At 33.7% G+C, this 21,480-nt stretch overlaps 1 protein-coding gene across 1 annotated transcript in view; it reads right to left on the bottom strand.

Annotated features, from left to right (window-relative positions):
• LOC115874415 (protein TANC2) overlaps positions 1-21,480 on the bottom strand; it is a 42,496-nt gene that overhangs the window by 6,269 nt on the left and 14,747 nt on the right. Inside the window, exons 4-12 of the mRNA XM_030889582.1 lie at positions 16,789-17,011; positions 13,955-14,083; positions 12,465-12,569; positions 11,769-11,993; positions 11,210-11,449; positions 9,214-11,151; positions 5,901-6,167; positions 5,020-5,371; positions 168-363 (exon numbers count right to left, since the gene is read on the bottom strand). Coding sequence (XP_030745442.1) covers positions 168-363; positions 5,020-5,371; positions 5,901-6,167; positions 9,214-11,151; positions 11,210-11,449; positions 11,769-11,993; positions 12,465-12,569; positions 13,955-14,083; positions 16,789-17,011 — 3,675 coding nt within the window. The remainder of the gene's footprint in view (positions 1-167; positions 364-5,019; positions 5,372-5,900; positions 6,168-9,213; positions 11,152-11,209; positions 11,450-11,768; positions 11,994-12,464; positions 12,570-13,954; positions 14,084-16,788; positions 17,012-21,480) is intronic.

Here is a 21,480-nt window from a genome sequence, read left to right as displayed (position 1 = left end):
TTATATTTTGGAAAATATTTTTTCAGCAAAATTAAAACACAATTTGATGGGAGATTTATATTATATTCAATATTTAGATGATGTTATTTTAGGATAGTCAAAATAGTTTCTTTTCTCGTTGCATACATTTTTTATAAACTATTTCCTTTTTCTATTTATATACTTACGTTCAGTTTTCGTTTGCATCTAGAGTAGTTTAGTAGGAAATTGATTTGGAGCTGATGGAATGCTTGATTGTGTTCACCTTGGTCGTCGCTGGGAAATTTCTTTAGGGCGTATTGATAGCGATGGGCCGCTTCTCTCAACCTGCTTTTTCGGTAGAGCACATTACCGTCTTCCAGAAGCTTGTTGAGAAGAATGAGCCTGAAAGTAAAATAAAATCGTATTATACAAAAAGATAAATAGTTTTATAAAGAGTAAAATAAGAAAAAAAACACAATTTTCTGTTAAGGTTTGCCATATTGAAAATATTTTCAACCGAGAGATTTCATTGTAAAACATTGATGTGTAAAACCTGTAACATCCACCAGGGATGCCCTTGCATATTGATGTTTTGTTTATTTTTTTGTGTTTGCATAAATAGCCTTGTACAGGGTGGACCATTTTGGTTGTTTCTATAGGGTATCTAGGAAACCGTGAGAAATATTCAAATTTTGATACTACAGTCTCGGGTTCTTTTTTTGAAAAAATTACAATGGCGCAAACGGATCGTGGCTATCTTGATCGGTTTCGAAGCTACAGGGGGATTCTCAAATTTTGTACTTTTTGAAGATGTTCGATAGTTTGTTTATTTCAGCAACCACGGAAAAATGAATTATAGATTCTAAAGGCACTTTTCTGTGTAGAATGCAGTGGCGTAGTCAGACTTTTTTCGAAAAAAATATTTTTTGAGATATTAACTATACTTATGTTTTTTTTTAAATAGAACCTCCTGTATATTTTTAATTTTTTTTATTCAGCTTGGCATGGACTTCTCGAAAATATATAACACTCTATATTTATTTTCACTATCAACCTCAACATTTCAAATTTTTCTTAACATATCCACTTAGTGGATAGTAGGCCGCGCCGAGTAACAAAGTAAACGGTTATCATGGTGATCGGAACATACCTTTGATGGATGCGGTACATTTCATTTCAATAGATCGAAGTGCGTGTATTTTAAATAATAAAAAAATGAGTAAATTTGAAAATTTTGAGAAATATAATATGTTAGAATGTTATATTGAGTCTAACAAACATAAGCAAATGGCAGCTGATTTATATTTTGAGCGGTATCCAGAGAGCCGAGCAACCAAACCCAGCCATTTTTGAAAGGTTAGAAGATAGTTAATCAATTTTGGATCTTTTCAAAAACCGGGCCTGAAAAATTATCAGAAAGAAGATAAAGAAAATCAATATATTAATGTCCTCGGAGCCGTAACACTAGATCCAACAAGTAAATCTATTGAAATGCTGTTAGCGGCGCGCGGCGGCGCGGCGCGCGGTTGCTACTCTGTCTAGATAATAATGAGCAGCAATCTGAACATTTAACATAGTCTTTGTGTTTTTATTTTTTTTATATTAACTGAGAAGCCCGATTGAAGTAACCTCTTGAGCTTATATTAAAATATGTTTTTTTGTTTCTGTCACGCTTATTTTTTATTTGCTTGGTATTGTTCCATTTTATTTAATTGTTAATTCACATATTCGGCTCCGAGGACATTAATAAATTGATTTTCTTCATCTTCTTTCTGATAATTTTTCAGGCCCAGTTTTTGAAAAGATCCAAAATTGATTAACTATCTTCTAACCTTTTAAAATGGCTGGGTCTGGTTGCTCGGCTCTCTGGATACCGCTCAAAATATAAATCAGCTGCCATTTGCTTATGTTTGTTAGACTCAATATAACATTCTAACATATTATATTTCTCAAAATTTTCAAATTTACTCATTTTTTTATTATTTAAAATACACACACTTCAATCTATTGAAATGAAGTGTCCCGCATCCATCAAAGGTATGTTCCGATCACCATGATAACCGTTTACTTTGTTACTCGGCGCGGCCTATTATCCACTAAGTGGATATTTTAAGAAAAATTTGAAATGTTGAGATTAATAGTGAAAATAAATATAGAGTGTTATATATTTTCGAGAAGCCCATGCCAAGCTGAATAAGAAAATTTAAATATATACAGGGGGTTCTATTTAAAAAAACATAAGTATAGTTAATATTTCAAAAAATATTTTTTTCGAAAAAAGTCTGACTACGCCACTGCATTCTACACAGAAAAGTGCCTTTAGAATGTATAATTCATTTTTCCGTGGTTGCTGAGATAAACAAACTATCGAACATCTTCAAAAAGTACAAAATTTGAGAATCCTCCTGTAGCTTCGAAACCAATCAAGATAGCCACGATCCGTTTGCGCCATTGTAATTTTTTCAAAAAAAGAACCCGAGACTGCAGTATCAAAATTTGAATATTTCTCACGGTTTCCTAGATACCCTATAGAAACAACCAAAATGGTCCACCCTGTACAACTGGTTATGGAATATCTTCAAACAGGTAGTATATTCAGACGGTATATTCTGCAGTTAGAAGTTTAAATCGATAAAATTTGCGTGTTAGACTTGTTGCGTTCCCAACTAGAACTTTTTTCAAAATTTTTTGAAAAATCTATTTTGTTTTATTTTCCAAACAACAACAATGCTCAATACCACTAGTAAATAAAATGTTAGTTTTTCGGAATCGGTTTTGATTATTTCTCGTGTTACGCGTGCTTCTTGAGTCTTTCAAGTGAATCCCCGACTGCGTTATGTAGCCTGAAAGACGAACGAAAGAAATTTATCTTGAATATATTAAAGAGTACCTTAAAATCCTCCAGACCTTAGCTTATGCATTTACATAGTGATAAAAACACATCTCCACTTTTTAATAGACATGTATTCGATAACATATATCTGTAATGGATAGATACAGGGTGAGTTTCCTACGATGCTCTCTATGGGTATCTCAGAAACTACTTGAGATAGAGAGTCGGTTAAATGGGAAAAGAATTGCAGTTTTCTGGGGTCATAAATATGCGCCTTTCATATTTTTTAAAAAGTTCATGGCTTACTAGATATTTCGAAAAAAACAAATTTCGGCTCTGTTAAAAATTGTTCCAATTCCATTATAAGCTATTTTAGACAAAAAGTTTTCAGATAAAAGTTGTAGATAATCACATCCTTACTGAGATCGTATCCTCCGTTTTTTTCTAAAGTCTGTCATTTTTGACATATGACACAAACATATGTTTTTTTAAATGGAAACCATAGTTGGCCATGACTTCATAAAAAGCGCCATTTTTTAAGCTTTTTAGCGATATAAGCGATAATATGTTTTCTTCGAAAAATTACTGAGTTATAGCCAATTCTTATCATTTTTAAACAATTTTACTTAGTTAGCCATGGAAACAAGTTCAATCGCCGTTGCTCTCAGAAATGAGAAGCTGTCGCATCCAAACTTTTTAAATTAAAATAAACAAAAATTGTAAATATGAAAATTTGAAAAATTGTAAATTTTTCAAATGAAGAAAAGCGTGTAGATACTCGCGCATCAATAGAGTGTTTCCAACATGACTTTCATTATGACCCCCCCCCCTCCCCCATAATGAGAGAAATGTTAAAAATTATTTATATCATAATAATACAAACTCAGGGATAAAATAACTTAAAGTGTATGCAGTGACAGAAGTGATATTATTTTTTTAAGTTTTAGTTTGTGTAATGTAAATTCTAAAGAACCGTTTAGTAATATATTCTGACTTTTTATAAGTTATAAATCACAACAGAATAAGAATGCCATGCAATCTAAGTGAAATTAGTCAAGAAATATAAGAATTGGCTATAACTAAATTTAACTTTTCTAACAAGTCTTGAAAATCGTTCTCTAAAAAACATAACATTCACCAGTCAACGTATCCTCGATAATGTATGGTCAAAAAAAGTTGAACCAATAATCTTACACGCTTTTCATCATTTGGAAAATTCATATTTTCAATTTTTGTTTATTTTAATTTACAAAGTTTGGATGTGGCAGTTTCACATTTATGAGAGTAAAGACGATTAAACTTGTTTTCATGGCTAACTAAGTGAAATTATTTAAAAATTATAAGAATTGGCTATAACTTGATAATTTTTCGAAGAGAACATATTATAGCTTATATCGCTAAAAAGCTTAAAAAATGGCACTTTTTAAAAAAAACATATGTTTGTGTCATATGTCAAAAATGACAGGCTTTTGAAAAAAACAGAGGACACAATCTCATTAAGGATGTGATTATCTACAACTTTTATCTGAAAACTTTTTGTCTAAAATAGCTTATAATGGAATTAGGGACAATTTTTAAAATAGCCGAAATTTGTTTTTTTCGAAATATCTAGTAAGCCATGAACTTTTTTAAAAATCTGAAAGGCGTATATTTATAACCCCACAAAACTGCAATACTTTCGCCATTTAACCGGCTCTCTATCTCCAGTAGTTTCCGAGATACCCATAGAGAACAACGTAGGAAACTCACCCTGTATAAAGTATTACAAAATCGGTTAAATTTTACATAAAAAACATATTTTTGTATTTGTAGTTGTCCTGAAAATTAATTGTTTTATTTTAAGTGGTTTTAGTCTCATCTGTATCTACAATAAATTAATAATATGATATTGATGATGACATGATTCATCATGAACGAACATCTCAGTAGTTTGAAGCTAAGAAACAACGGCGAATGCGGATTCTGTGGAGGAAATGGGGAAACACCAAAACACCTCATCACTGAAAGTCCCGAGACGACAACTATTCGTGCCACAAACTTTGGTACGACTGATGAGGGGGAAAACTAACTTCTATAAAACCGTTTTAGATACTGCCTTTTCTTAAAATCCTGAGGCTGTAATCTTGTAAATCTAATGCGTTGGCTTGGTTTTGGTTCAGTTTAATCGAGTAGAGAATTATCTGCCCCAACTCTAAAGACTAAATGATAAACGAACAAATACTTACATTATTTCTGGCTTGCCTGCAGCCATGGCCCACGTCGCCGGTCCCAACTTAGCCCCCTTCTTCAAAAAACAATGCACCGCCTGCACATTCTTGCAACCGATCGCCCTATCCAGCGGCCTCATGCCATTGATATCCACGTGTTCGATTTGAGCGCCCCTGTCGAGCAAGTACTGAACAAGCGTGGGATTGCCATGAAACGCCGCTAGATCAAGAGGCGTCCTTCCTGTTTTATCGTTATGATTGATATCAGCGCCCCTTTCAACTAGACTTTGAGCAGCCTGAAGTTTCCCTCTAAGACAAGCCCAACAAAGGGGAGTCATGCCTTCTTTGTCCGTTTTATTTATATCTGAACCTGCGACAAAGAAAATTAAATAAATTTAAAATAAAAACGAATTTTTAAAACAAGCAATTTGTTTTTGATTCTGACGCCGGGGTGTGTTATATCCCAGAACCCTTATGAATTTTATGTTGGCTCAGAAAATTTGTTTTAAGAGTAAAAAGACCACCATGTACAAACGGAAACAAGCTTGTTTCCATTTGTGAGAAGATATCATTTGCTTATTAGTAGGCCGTGATAGATAACAAAAAAAATCGAAATGGTATTTACTAAAATGTCATACACATATTAAAATTTTATTTGGGACTGAAATATTCTACTTTTAAACTGTTATCATTGAATTTCTGAATATATGTTTTGTCTTTTTTTTATAACGGGATTTATTATAATGTTTGCAGATAGCTTAAAGGTTGCCTGATAGCATTTTCCAGGGTTTCGACATTGTTATATTTGTCACGATATATTTCATTTTTAAAAAATCCCTAAATACAGAAATCGAGAACGGACAAATCCCAAAAAAAATAATAAATAATTTATCACTTACCTTTATCTAATAAGAGATCTATAAGACCAAGATGTCCTTCAGAAGCTGCTATCATAAGAGGTGACCGTCCTGCGGTGTCCTGCTGCTCAATAGCTGCGTGGTTCTGTATGAGTCTTTCTGCAACAGCCCAGTGGCCTTCCTTAACGGCTATCAGTAACGGTGTAAGATCCTTTTTATTGGTAATTGATATGCTAGCTCCTCTACTCATGAGTGCTGAGCAAACTGCATGGCAACCGTTCGCAGATGCCACGGTAAGTGCTGTTTCACCTAAAGTAGAAGACAAATATTTATGTATAATAATTACAGAGGTAATAATTAATAATATATTATGCATTGAAATAAAGCTATGCGAATACCAAAACCAAGTAGTATCTATAAGATATAACATAAAATATTCGTTGATATACAGGATCAAACGAATTGTATTCGGAAAACTTTGGCCCAGCATATTCTTCGTATAAAAATAGGTATTGATTATTTTGATTCGAAATATCTCGAAATTAGTCGTAGTAGTTTTTTTACAAGGGTCTTTTTTACGGCAATAACGACCGAAATGTATATATGTAATTTTATTACTCAGTAGTTTTATACAGGTACGAACGAAAATTTATTACTTCTCAAACCAGCTAAAAATATGTAGAATCCGACCCTTACAAGTGGGAGTCATATTAACATCAAAATAAAATTTAGAATATAAAAAGAACTCCAATACACCAATTCTCATTCAAATATCGACGTTATTTCAAAGATTATTTGAGGAAAATCGAAATACAAATGAAACTTTTATACCCTGTATCTCCGAAATGAAGCATTTTAGAACATAAATTTAAAGGAACTTTTTTACTTGAACTTATCTGCAGAATATGCTACCGAAGTTTCCTGAATATACTTCAGACCATCCCTATATTTCCAAAGATTCAGAATTATTTTATATAGACTCACAATTTAACATTATATCTAAACAATATTAATGTAACATTGTCTCTGATCATACACTTTCTGTATTTCCTTTTTGAATGCTCTCATAAATTCTAATTGTCTAAGAAGTTAAAACATTTGTTATATGTGTACAGGGTCGGTCAAATTGGATGCTTTTAAGCGGAAACACTCTTTTCTATAGGAGATAGATGAAAACTAATATCGGTGTCTGGAGCTCAATTTTTATCAAAAATATGATGGTAAAACCGTACATGGATATCTGATACTGTTTCGGAGTTACGGGATGTTTTTGAAAAGTGTGCATTTTTAACAAAACGTTATAATTTTTTTGCTTGGAAAATTTTGTATTTTTATAAAAACATTTCCAAAGCAGAATTTAATGGTTTAAGTATAATTTTTTAAAATTAATAATTTAAGAGTTATCAACAGAAAAAGTGATTTTATATTTGGGACACCCCGTATATTTTTAATTAACTGAAAAGGACTTAAAATTACCTTTCCAAAAATATAGACTAGACACACTTGATTTTTTAAAACTTTTATCCAGTAGGCTTTCAACCCCTTATGGATGATCTGCCCCTAATGGAACTCGCAAACATATTTTCCAGCAAGACGAGGCACCGTCTTAGAACGCTGTACAGGGTGGGTCAAATTCGACGCTTTTAAATGGAAACACCCTTTTCTATAGGAGATAGACGTAAACTAATATCGGTGTCTGGAGCTCAATTTGCATCAAAAACATGATGGCGAAAACCGCACATCAATATCTGTTACCGTTTCGGACTTACGGGGTGTTTGTCAAAAATGTGCATTTTTAACAAATCGCTGTAACTTTTTTACTATGGAAAATTTTGTATTTCTATGAAAACATTTCCAAAGCACCTTTTTACGTAGAATTTAATGGTTTAAGTATAATTTTTTTAAAATTAATAATTTAAAAGTTATCAACAGAAAAATTGATTTTTTATTTGGGACACCCTCTATATTTTTAATTAACTGAATAGAATTTAAAATTACTTTTCCAAAAATATAGCACACTTGATATTTTGTTATAATCCCCTTCGAAATACAGAATTTTTAAAAGTTCGCCACTTTTAACTAGTAAGCTTTGGACCCCTTAATGATGATATGCCCTTAATGGAACTCGAAAACATATTTTCCAGCAAGACAACGCACCGCCTCTGAACGCTGAAGTTTGCAGCCAATTTCAAGAAGAATTGAATAGCTAACCAAGATCCCAGCCGTTGGCCGTCGAGGCCGCCTGACTTAGTGCCCATGGATCTAATCCTATGGATATATTTGCGGAAGAATAAAGGTTCCTTATTCTTCCGTATAATCTAGACAAGAATTAGAAATACTTAGCAGTTATCAGAAAGTATCTTTCACCCCCACTGAGTTAATGAATTCCGCGAGAAATGTTCAAAAACTGCCCCGTCTGCCCATAACAGAAGACGGTCGATATGTCGTCACCTGTAGCAAAATATCATGTCTTGGTTTGTTATTTATTTTTATTGTTATTAGATATAGTTTAAATGTGTTGATGTTGGTTAAATATATTTTAAATTGTTATAAAATTCTGCATCTCTCGCAGCAAATATTATTTTCGTTTTAATTGATGCTCACAGCTAGAATTTTTTTGCATTACAGCCGGTGCCGTCAAAACCTACTTATTTAAAGCGGGCGAATTTTTATATACTCTATATCTCGAAGAGGAATCGAGCAAAATATCAAGTGTGTTATATTTTTGGAAAGGTAATTTTAAATTCTTTTCAATATTTTCAATTCTTTCTAGTCTCATATAAAAAATCAAATTTTCTGTTTGCAAGAAAACAGCGATTTGTTAAAAATGCATATTTTTGAAAAACACCCCGTAACTCCGAAACGGTAACAGATAATCGATATGCGGTTTTCATCATCATGTTTTTGACAAAAATTGAGCTCCGGACACCGATATTAGTTTTTGTCTGTCTCCTATAGAAAAGGGTCTTTCCATTTAAAAGCGTCGAATTTGACCCACCCTGTACAGATATCGATGTGCAGTTTTCACCAAATATGTTTCTGATAAAAATTGAACTCCAGACACCAACATTAGTATCTCCTATAGAAAGGGGTGTTTCCCTTTAAAAGCGTCCAATTTGGCGCACCCTGTACAAGAATCTAGTGTGTACATCATCAATAAATTAATGTGCATCTAGTGGATTGACCTTAAATTGTGTAAATTTTCTATTTTGACAGTCAAAATTCTAAGTGTGGTTGTATTCCTCGATTATGTTAGATATTCAAAACCACGGCAGTATAAAAATTACAGTATGAAATATCTCAATATTTTTTCACATTTAGACTTTTCACAGTTCAAGGCTTAATAATCACTTACCCGTAATAGAATCTGGAATGTCAGCATTTACTTCCGCCATATCCAACAAGTATTCGACTATTTCCGTGTGCCCTTGTCCAGACGCTGCAATAAGTGCTTGCTGGGCAGCATCGGCAAGTTCCACATCGTTTTCCGTTTTCAATATCCAATCGCAAGCCAGCAAATATCCCACTACATTTAGACATCCGTTCCTAGCTGCGTGGACCAAAGGACAGTACCCAACAGCGTCCGCGTGACCCGGACTAGCTCCAGCCGCTATCAGCTGTCTTACTACGTCACAGTGTCCTTTCGATGACGCCATGGATAGCGCTGTCTGACCTTGACTGTTGGCTAGTTCAACATCGGCTCCAAATTCCAGTAGAAGAGAGACCATTGGAACGTTTCCTTCGTTAGCGTAGGCGCATAATACTGGGCATTTACCGAGGAAGTCTGTTATGTGATTAGGACTAGCGCCAGCAAGTAAAAGAAGCCTCGAAACTTTTACGTTGGGACTGTAGATGTTTCTGATGTGACATACAGCCTCGGACACATTCTCCGAACTTTGACACACCCAAAAAGCTTGTAGGTCTCTAGAAGTCAGTGTTGGAAGAGACATGTTTCTATAAACATGAGCTTTTAAAATATGGTGACCTAACTCGAGAGTTTTTTCAGGGTCTAGAGGTGTTTGAACTCTAGATAATCTGAAGGCAATACCAGCATGTCCTGATCGCAGGTCGCACAGGAATCTGGTTGCTTCGTTCTCATCTCTGCGTATCAGCCATTCCCTAAACGATGGATGGAATAACATGTATGTGTTATCAAGTCTTTTGACAAGAAAACCGGATAGTAACTTGAACCGTTGTAGGAATTCCTTCCAAGCGAGAAAATTGTCAACTAGAAGTGAATTTACTGAGTAAAAAATTTCTAGCAGAGTTAAAGGATATAATGCAGAAAGGCAGACACTAAGGATATGCGTCACTTTTTCGAAGGATCTTATTGTGGGAAACCTTAAATTAAAATGAAGCAAGTAAATCTGTGACAATGTAACAGGAAGAACTTTGTAGCCCGATGATTTTGCTACCAGCTGTCCACGTTCTAATAAATCTAAAGTTAATTTTGCAAACAGGAAGGAACCTTGCGATAGATTTAGTAAATGTTGCGAAAATTTGTGTTGCGATACACTTCCACTTTCGACTTTTCCATTCGTAGATAATGTAATGTTGCTTTGTATACTCGGACTGTTTTGTAGCCTAAAATTGATATATCCTAAAATATCTTTTTGGATATTTTCATTTACAGGAGTGTTATCCAGACTTATTCTAGTAAAAGGAAACTGTTTTGTCAATTCTTGAAGCTGAGTTCTTACAGTGGCGACTACTTTCAACCAAGGCGGAAAGTTTGGAATATGTTTTAGAAGGAACGTCGTAATTGTATCACCGTTATCTGATCTATGATATTCAGCTTCGCAAAGTGCATCTACTAAAATTGTACAAGTAATATTATCGATTTTTCCAACCCTTTTCAAACTTGAAAGAGGCTCAAGTATGCCTCTTGTAAGGGCTACATCGGGATTCGCAATGCATTCTTTTAGAGACAACACATTTTGAAGCGTAGTTTCGTTCAATAAATGCTCTCTATAAGCGACTAGTTGCGGCGCTTGGCATAACTGCGCCGCTAAGGAATGGATAAAGTCAGGAACAAGGCACGTATTGTTATTGTCTGCTTGACAAAAGTGGTAAGCCACTATGGTACTAGCTAATTTTTTAATCTTCTCGGAGACTAAATCGATAGGACCGTATATAGTGGATGGAGGGCTTCTAGAGCGTTCTGGCGAATGAACAGATTGATACAAAGGTTCCTTTCTTCGACCGAAACAGCTATACTCGACGAGTTGTAGAATTAAGGCTGTTTTGCCGGTACCAGTGTTGCCTGTTAATAGAACTCCACAACCTGGAGAACCTATAATTAAAAAAAAGTTTAATGTTTTTTTGATTTAAATTAACTTTTCGACTTTTACCAATAATTTCTTCCATTTTTTTGAAAAGCCAATGCCTTCCGAGAAATAGGGGATCGGGTTCTTGGAGAGGTACCTCGAAAAACAACGGCTTCAGTGTTAATTGAGGTGCTTTATACTGGGCGAATCGAATTTTTGGGTCGATGGCTCCTTTGATGACGATACCAGTCCTAGCTGATCGTCGAATACAGGTTCTTCTATTCTTAAATAAATTGAGATCTTCTATTTGACCTGGCTGAGCAGCTAAAATAAGGAATAAAAAATAATTTTGCTAATCACAACTTCCGTTTAATGATATGGTGATCCATTGCTTCAAAAAGGTCAGAGTTAAATCGATCTCAGAAAACAAATCTTTTTCGATTAATAAAATGAATAAAGTTATTTGATTTTAAGTAATTTTTCTAAAGCTGATTTAATGTTTAAAGTTAAACTATTTTCATTATTCACAAATTCAGCGACATACTTTAATATTTAAATTTCTTTAAATTAATTAAAGTAACTGAAATATTCCGATTTAACTGGCAATGTGTAGTTTTTTATATTGTAAAAAAATATGACTTACTGGTTACGCTGTGTCTTCTACTAACTGGGCTAGTACTGCAGTTGCTTTGCCCAGACATTGACATGGACATTAATGATGCTACACTATCAGAACTAGGGTTTGTCCTGTGAGGGTCTTCTGAGCTACCCGTTAGTGTAGACACTGGACTGGTGTTAGTCGACATCATGGCACTAGTTTCATAACTGGCCAACGACGAGCATGATTCGAGATTATAACCTTGGTTACCTAAAATTGGTATTTTGAAATACAATAACCCTTCTACAAACATGTGTTATTTGATAAAAAATAGTGCATTTAACTTTCTTTAGATTTCTTTAGAATTACTGGAGATTGGTAAAAATAATTTGTTATGGAACAAACTATGACAAGAATGTATTTATGTCGGTGCAACAACCTGTCAAATCTGCGGTTGTTTGTACTAGGCAATTCTAGGCCAATTACAAAGAACTATATGGAGGGTTTAGTCCCCAAGTTGCTAGACATTGTGAAAAAAAATTGTTGTCGACCGATACCGACAGCGCTATTTTATTTGCTAATACCAAATAAACTACGCAGTACCAAGATCAGTACAAAGTAATCATAGTAATCAAAGTAACGAAAATCGACATCACTATTATTACTTATAAGGGAAGTTTTTATGAAAAAAATAACAGATAGTTTTAAACTGTTACAGGTTAAATATGGATAATGATTTACCTTTGGATCTTCTTGCTCCATCGCCTAGTAGAAGTCCAAGTCGCATGTACATGTCGTTTTCCGAAGATTTTTTGGCCGATGGGGTTTTGAGAGAAGCCTCATCATCTGCGAACAAAAATGACATTGAAATACCGATTACAGTGATATATTTTAACACACAAAATTAATAAATATATTAAAGATGCCGTCGTAAAGCAAGCAAGAATGTATTTTGTAACTGTTATTTCACACAAGTGTCTAAAGTGTGCCATACATAATTTCTGTAAAAACTGTAGTTTTATAATATATTGTACCGTATGAACGAATAAAAACGGCGTCAACGATGGTTATGAAATGAAGATCGCTGTCATTTTATATGTAAACTTATATGGGAAATGTCATCGATCGTCATTTCCAAGCCAACTGGACGCCGTTTTTTTTCGATAATACGGTATTTTATTTTATACCGCAATGCACTTTTATGCAGTCCATTTTAAGGAAAATAAAGTGGATTTTCATCTTCTGTTAATTTAATATATAGGATGAAATAAGAAGTAATTTTTAACTAAAATTTAAACTGTGACATTAAGTTAATCAGAGAGGTATATATAAAATGTAATGTTCTGGAAAAAAGGGTATAACTTTAAAACTACTAAAGATAAACAAAAAAAAAAAAAAAAGAAAATGTGAAAAAAATAATCTTCACCACTATGGGTGCATAATTGCTTAGATGAACTTGAAAAACCGGCGTCGCAGTATAAATTTTAGTTGAAAATATATTACTTCTTCTTTTATCCTGTATGTTACATTAAATTATCAGAAAAATGATCATTTGCTACTGCATTGTGTAGTGAACTAGTGGAGCTACTCGTCAGTGACTTTTTGAAATGAGATGATATCACAAAATGCAGCTTAAAATATATTATAGTGACTTGCTTTGTATATCCATCAGTGTATTTATAAACTTATGTAAAAGTTATAAATTGCCATATCGACATCTAATAATACAATAATAGTAAATATATTAATTTAACTATTTCTCATCAAATATTTCTATATATCAAGGGAGTTGGAGTTTAAAAACATCGTTGAACATAAGGTTATAAAATGTTTAATATTTATTTTTTCGTTCTCCAAAAACTGCAAAAGTATTTAATATTATTACTTCGATATGAATAATCACATAGTACATTTTCTACATACTTTTTCTAATTGATAAAAAATGTTAATACAAAAATAAAACAAAACTTACAATAACGATTAAGAATATCAAAGCAAACTATTAGTAGAAAAATAAAATCAAGGGAGAAAACAAAAAAAAATCAAAATAAAATCTAACTACTTGGTGTACGTACAGCAGTGGAGTGCTAGAAAATGTTATCTAGGGTGAGGAAATTTAACACCATGCTTCTCAAATCATTTCATGTAAGATAATTTTTAAATCTATGGTTAAATACAATAATTTGGGTAAAGAAAAACAAATCAAAAACATATAATATCAAGCTTCCTGCCTGAGGCCAACTGGTTCAGTCCGGCACCGGGACCGCTATGCCCCGCTTTCCAAAGCGAACGAATTTTCCCCAAAACGACGCTGGGCCAATGTTTTCCTTCTGTAGATGTCGCTGATGACGTCATAGAGGCTAAATAATAATACAGGTTCAGGTTGAAATTGGACCAAGAATTTCATATATTTTATGTATAAGGTTGTTTGGTATTTAAAAATCGATAACTAATGGTTCTAAGAGTTTTATTTAACGTATAATAAATATTTGGGACGCCAAGAAACAGAATACTGAAACTAAAAATCAGAGATTTTTTTACAAAAAACAATAGTATTCCATATTGAATCTAATTTAAAAGTTTTAATAAAGCTTTATGGAATAAAGTGTGTTACATAAAAAAATAATAACAACTGAAATCGGTTCTACAGACCCTCAGTGTTTCAAAATACTTTATAGTCGAAAGAGAAACGGCGTCGGCGGCGTCAAGTTGCCTTTGAAATGTCAGTGTTTTTTTAATAAATTTGTGTAAAATTATACAGGGTGAGTCTTAAATAAGTGCAAATATTTTAGGAGTAGTATATTTCAACCACAGAAATATGTCTAAGAGGTTTTTTTCGCAAAAAGGAAATTTTGCAAAGGGTATAGCCGGATTAATATGGGAAATCTACCCCTGCGGCTTTTTTGACTTTTACTCTGGGGATGGATTTGGTGTCGAATCAAAATAATTCACCCAAATTTTTAGCTCTTTAACTCAAACGGTTTTCGAGATTTTCAAAAAAACCTTTTTTTCAATTTTATTTTTATCGTAAAATTCAAAATTAATTAATGATGATTTTTTTTCTAATTCTTAGAAGACATGAAAAAATAATATGATCATGATTCTTAAACGAAAAGCCGATTTTTAGCGGAGGAAAGAAAATATAAATTTTCATTTTTTTAAACTTTGTGTAATATGCCGCTCACTAAAAATCATCAGAAAATGTCTTTTATAGGTACTTCTTTACACTCAGGAATTTTTTAGAATTTTTGTGGTGGAACGATATAAAAAAAAATAAAATCTTAAAAAAGTGAGTAGAAAATATTTTTTTATTAAAAATACATCCTTGTCAGAAATAAACATAAAGATTATTATAAAAAAATGAGTCCGAAGAAGATTTTACAAAAAAAAGATTTTAGTTATGTTTATTTTTTTTAAATGAGTTTTTTTTTCACATTGCTCCACCACTTCAAAAAATTCTAAAAAATTCCTGAATCTAAAGGAGTATAAAAGACATTTTCTGACGATTTTCAGTGAGTGGCCTATTTCACTAAAGTTAAAAAAATGAAAATTTAAATTTTCTTTCCTCCGCTAAAAATTGGCTTTTCGTTTAAGAATCATGATCCTATTATTTTTTCATGTCTTAGACTTCTAAGAATTAGAAAAAAATCATCATTAATTAATTTTGAATTTTATTATAAAAATAAAAATAAAATTAAAAAAATTTTTTTTTGAAAATCTCCACAAACCAGATCGATCCCCTGAGTGAGAGTCAAAAAAGCCGCGGGGGTAGATTTCCCATATTAGTCTGGTCCCTTTGGAATTTTTTGAAACATTTTTTGGAAAATTTTTTAGTTTTTAGTTAAAATATAATTTCGTAATAATATATACGTAATAGATTAAATTTAGAAGAAAGAAAACCCAGAAAAGACTGAAAGGTTCGCAAAATTTAAACAAAAAATATATTTTTTTAAATTTTCAAAGCAAAATAACTCGGTTATTTTGGGCTTATTTGAAAAACGGTAAAGAACAAATATGTTTCTTGAAAATATTTGCACTTATTTAAGACTCACCCTTTATATTGCATATACAAACATTACATGGATATATGTAGAAGAAAACTTTAGGTGTACATGGAAACTATTAATTAATTAAAACTAATAATAATTAATTAAAAAAATTACTAAACTCTTAGATTTGGAAAAACTGTAACCCATACGAAAACAAATTGTGCCTATTTTGTGATTTTCGTATAATCATTACAATCCTAATCTCTGTACAAATTACTATAATCAGGAATTATAATACCTACTACCAATTGTAGCTTATAATAGAACCAAAGTGACTCTATGTATATGATAACCAAAGAGTTGGCAACAATTGGAGTTTTCGAAAAGAAAATTACGCTAAACTCAAAATTAATTCAGTATGTCTAATAAAAAACAAATATAATCTTTTAAAAATAATGCCTAATACACGTAGGCGTCTAGGCCATTTATTTGATTTGATCTCCTTGATGAGACAAACGCAATTTTATTAATCACAATCAATAAACTAAAAAATAAAAAAATAATAAATCATTTATTTAATGTAATTTATTAGTATTTAAAAAAAAAAAAAGTGGTTTGGACATGTTCGCGTATGCCGGAGAACGGGTAACCAAATTTTTCAATGGGCTCCCCAGGGCAGAAGAAAGAGAGGTAGACCTAGAAAGAGAGGTTAAAAGCTGCTATTAGAATTATTGGATTAAGGCAAATTAATTAAATTGCGTTTGTCTCATTAAGGAGATCGAAATCGACAAAATACCAAGAGACAACTTTTAATCAGCATTTAACGGTCTATACAATTTTGCTAACAAAATAAAAAAGAAGTCAGTGGCGCACATATTTTTTTTAGAAAAATATTCCAGTAATAACCCATATGCACGTCCCTGGTGAATATGTCTACACTTTTTTAGAATTAAAATATGTCGCACATAATATAGAAACTTTCACCCTCAAAATGAATTATTTTTTTGTTATTGGACATACTAATTTGATTTTACATATAATTTTGTGTTAACTCAATAAAAAAGTCTAAATCTTACCTGACATGGCTCCGTCTGCTTGCTGCCTCCACCCCCGCCCTAAAAACGGGCTTCTTATCGCTTTGGGGTTGAGAAAGAACTTCCGTCTGGATTGGGGCGGCGTGGGGCAGCTCTGGGTCATTACATTCTGCTCCAGGCGATTCTTCGCGTTTTTCGGACGGATCTTTGGTAGTTTCTCTGGGTGTCCAATCTCGCTGCGAGTGGGAGATAACTCTTGCCTACCCTGTAATTAAAAAAGTATGTTAAACACAAGCACAATTAATGAAATCCCTTAATTGAGGAAAGCATCTTTTTCTTAGCAACGGGGGATTTTGTGTGCGCCTAGAAATATCCCAGTGCTGTATAGGCTTGATGCAGTTCAACCGATGTTTTAAAATTCCGCTAGCAGCGCTCGTTATGAAATCAGAACTATCCGGCCACCTTATTTCACTCCGTCCCTGTTACCGTTCATGTAGATCGCATAGAAATAATATGTAAATCAAGGTTCTTTTTTAAATTGCATTCTCAGAATTTTAGTTTTTTGGTTATAATAAATAAGTTAAATTTATTATATTATGCTTAAAAGAATTCAGTAAATATATTGAAATTGATCAGAATTTTCTATAATTATTTTAAAAATGTCTCGAAAATATGATACTAAAAAAGTAGAATTTGTTGAAAAACTAAATCCACAGTATATTAAATCTTACACCTTTTACTGTGAAATTTTCTCCATGATCATATTAAATAAAACCTGGTAATATTTAAACGCAAAAGCATTTTTTGCTCCAACAGATCCCTGACGAACAAACAGGGTTTATGCCAGGAAAAGGAACACGAGTACAGAACAGAGAAAAATGAATTTAATGTTAAAACATATTCATGCTTCGTCGACTATAGTAGGGCTTTTGATTGTGTAAAGTGGAAGAAGCTGTGGCTGGTGTTGGAAAACATGGGAGTGTCAAAACATCTTATATTTCTACTTAAAAATCGTTACGAAGACAACCCCGGAAAACTCAAAGTCATGAACGCCCTCCCTCTTTTAGTCCGAAACGTGGTGTGAGACAAGGTATCACGCATATCCTTCAACATCTATGGAGAGTATATGATGAGAAAGGTCTTGCAGGGCTGGCGAGGCGGACTAACGATAGGTGGAAAAAAGATCACGAACCTTAGGTATGCCCATGATACCTTAATTCTTGCATGCTCTGAGGAAGTTGTATACTACTGGTTCAGAAAGCATTCAAAGGAAGCACTACAAGAATAATTAGACGCAACGATGATTACAGCATGCCATACTGGTGGTCAGAGGACATACATAATGAAATATTGGCAGTTAGGAAGAAAAGACGAAAATTTCAAAGAGAAAAAAACGAAGGAAAAAGAATTGTACTATTAGAGGAGTATAAGATAGTTAAAAGAAATCTCAAAAGATGCATCTACCGTGCTAAGGAAAGGAAATGGGAAGGACTATGCGAAAACTTAGAAGAGGATATTTTTGGCGACGGATACAAAATTGTAAAGGCACAATTAAAGCTAACTAACCGAAAGACGACCTTACAAATTGAAGAGAAGTCGGCCATTTTTCGAGATCCCTTTATGCCTCCTAAAGGTATAAATCTGAATATGCATAAACAAGACCAAAAAAATAGTTATAAAAGATTGACATTAAACGAACTCTCAGTTGCCTCCGAGAAATTAAAAAGCGGAAAAGCCCCAGGCCCCGACGGAATACCACCAGAAGTTGTAAAATTTATCATCCGAAATAACTCGCAATACTTTTTGGAGGTGTTTAATAAACTTTTAAATGATAACGATTTTCCCGATATTTAGAAAAGTTCCAAATTAATTCTCATAGACAAGCCCAAAAAAATGAAGGTAGAAGAAACTAAATACCGTCCAATCTGCCTGATTAGCGCAACCGCCAAAGTATATAAAAATTTAATAAAGAATAGATTAATGGAAGAAATACAAAATAAAGGTGGGTTTAACCCTAACCAGTTTGGATTCATAAAAAAGTCACAACAATCAGTGCAGTTGATCTTGTAACAAAGACCGTCAAGGACAAACCCGAAAAATGGCATGCGCTGATACTAGTAGATGTGAGAAATGCATTTAATATGGCAGCATGGCCTATAATATTGTCAAAGTTAGCAAGAAGAAACATCAGCCCATATCTTATAAATATTATAATATCATATTTTACACAGCGTACTGTAAACTTGGATAAAGACCACCAAGAAGAGGTTGGGGGAGGCGTACCCCAGGGATCCGTTTTGGGTCCTACCCTTTGGAATATCCTTTACGATGACGTAATGGAAATAAGGGTGCCTCAAGGAGTAAAAATAATCTGCTGGTTAATTCAGGTTTATAAGCGGAGGTTTCAGCTGTGGTTAATACAGCCAGATCATCTGCGTGATCTGGCTGTATTAACCACAGCTGAAACCTCCGAAGGAATGATACGCAAAACCGAAGAGGCTTTACACTATATATACTTGTGGATCAATCAAAACCAGTTGGAAGTTGCGCCAGAGAAAACAACTGCTATTCTTCTAAACCGAAAGACAAAGATACGTGGTATACAATTTAAAGTCGGTGGGAAGTACGTTAAACCAACTAATACAGTAAAATACCTCGGAATAACACTAGATAGAGGGCTAACTTACAGTCAACATGTAAAGAATGCTTGCGGAAAAGCCAACAGAACTGTCAAAGCTATATGTGGACTACTACCGAACCTAAAAGGACCGTCCTCAAAAAAAAAGAAAAGTTTTTGCAGTATCAATGCAAAATATAATTCTATACGGCGCTCCTGTATGGGTCGAGGCACTAAAATTCCAATGGACGAAAAATATATTGCTTTCCACACAGAGAAAAATGGTCCTAAGGATCTGTTCAGCGTATCGTACGATATCAACAGATGCTGTGTTGGTTATAGCTGGGCTGATCCCGCTGCATTTAGCAGCTGAGGAAAAGCGAGAGTTATATGTCAAAGCAGAGATTAACGATGAGGTGAAAAACCATCAACGACGAGGTACGTATCAAAAATGGCAAGACGAGTGGGATACATCCGACAAGGGAAGGTGGACTAGAAAGTTAATTCACAACGTGGAGGACTGGACAAGTAGGAAACACGGAGACGTGGACTATTACATTACGCAGTTTCTTTCCGGGCATGGAATCTTCATGGACTTCTTGCACAGAATAAAGAAAATACCAAATGGCAACTGCATGTACTGCGTCGAAATCGACGATGCCGAGCACACCTTGTTCTGTTGTCCGAGATGGGAAAACGGAAGGTCTGCCTTATTGTCGGATGTAGGAATGTTAACTTCGGACACCTTGATTATGAAAATGACCAAAACTAGCGAAATATGGGGAAAGGTAGGGACATTTATAAAAGAAATAATAATAGAGAAAGGAAAAGGCAAGAAATGTGGAAATATCCTAAAAATAAATAGAATAGAATATAGATAAAAAATAACATAGATAAGATATAAACCCCAAGATCACGTACGAACCCGAAGTAATGCCATGCGGCGGTTCCGGGTAAAGGGGAGAGGAGGAGCTGACTCCTCGGAGGTGGACTTTTTTAGTGGGTAACAATTCGACTCCCACACTGTTTGGAGTTCGTCTCTATGATCGTCTCTCTCGAGATGGTGATGGGAACGAACACCACTCGCCTATAAAAGGTTTTTTACCACCCCCTCAAAAAAAATGCTCTGAGGAAGAACTTGTTCAAATAATGAGAAGGTTGAGTAAGATTAGTGCGGAACATGGTATTATGCTAAACAAAAGGAAAACGCAAGTCATGATAATCATGATAATAGACCGAATTCCTACTAACATCAGGGAGATTGATGGTTTTGAGGTGGTTGGAAAGTTCAATTACCTCGGATCCCTCATAACAAACAAGGGAGGCTGTGACGAGGAAATCAAACGCAGACTAGCAATAGCTCGTAATTTGAATATAAAACTATCACGAATATGGAAAGACTCTGTAATATCCCAGCGCAACAAATTAAAATTAGTAAACACATTGATATATCATATCGCTACTTATGCATCAGAGACACGGACTCTGAAAACTACAAACAGACGAAAAATAGATGGTTTCGAAATGTGGGCCTACAGAAGAATGCTGCGAATTTCATACACAGGACATCGGACCAACGTATCAATTCTAAGGCAGTTGAAAGTTAACACAAGACTTTCAACCAAAATAAACCAGTCATATCTTAGGTACTTCGGGCTTCGGGCACATTTCGAGAAGAAAAGATGGACTGGAAAAAATCATAATCGAACCAAGAGGACGATCTCCGACGCGCTGGGTGGACCAAACCAAACAAATTATTGGTCACAGCGTGCAAGAGGCTTCTATAGCCGCTCAAGATAGAGAGGGATGGCGAACAACGATCGGAGCAGCTGAAGCAGAAAGTTGATAAGTTTTATATGTAAAATTTTTCTAAAATTATTACTCAGTAACTATCGAATATTTATAAATATCAGATATACCAATATGATTATTTTAGATTTCAAAACTACGTGAAAAATTCTAATTTAATTAAGGCGATAATATTTTTAATCTTTTAATTGTATAAAAGCAATCTTGTAATCCTCATCTCATAAAATTTCAGCAGAAAAATATATATAAATTATTCCTTCTTAAAAGAATCCAAGTCTGAAATGTAATTAAAAAAAAAGTTCAATGTA

The sequence above is a fragment of the Sitophilus oryzae genome, unplaced genomic scaffold (genome assembly GCF_002938485.1).
Source record: "Sitophilus oryzae breed Bouriz unplaced genomic scaffold, Soryzae_2.0 scaffold_1018_pilon_pilon, whole genome shotgun sequence".
Classification (NCBI taxonomy): domain Eukaryota; kingdom Metazoa; phylum Arthropoda; class Insecta; order Coleoptera; family Curculionidae; genus Sitophilus; species Sitophilus oryzae.
The sequence above is the reverse complement of the archived record's forward strand: the minus strand, read 5'-3'. Positions and strand labels throughout refer to the sequence as shown.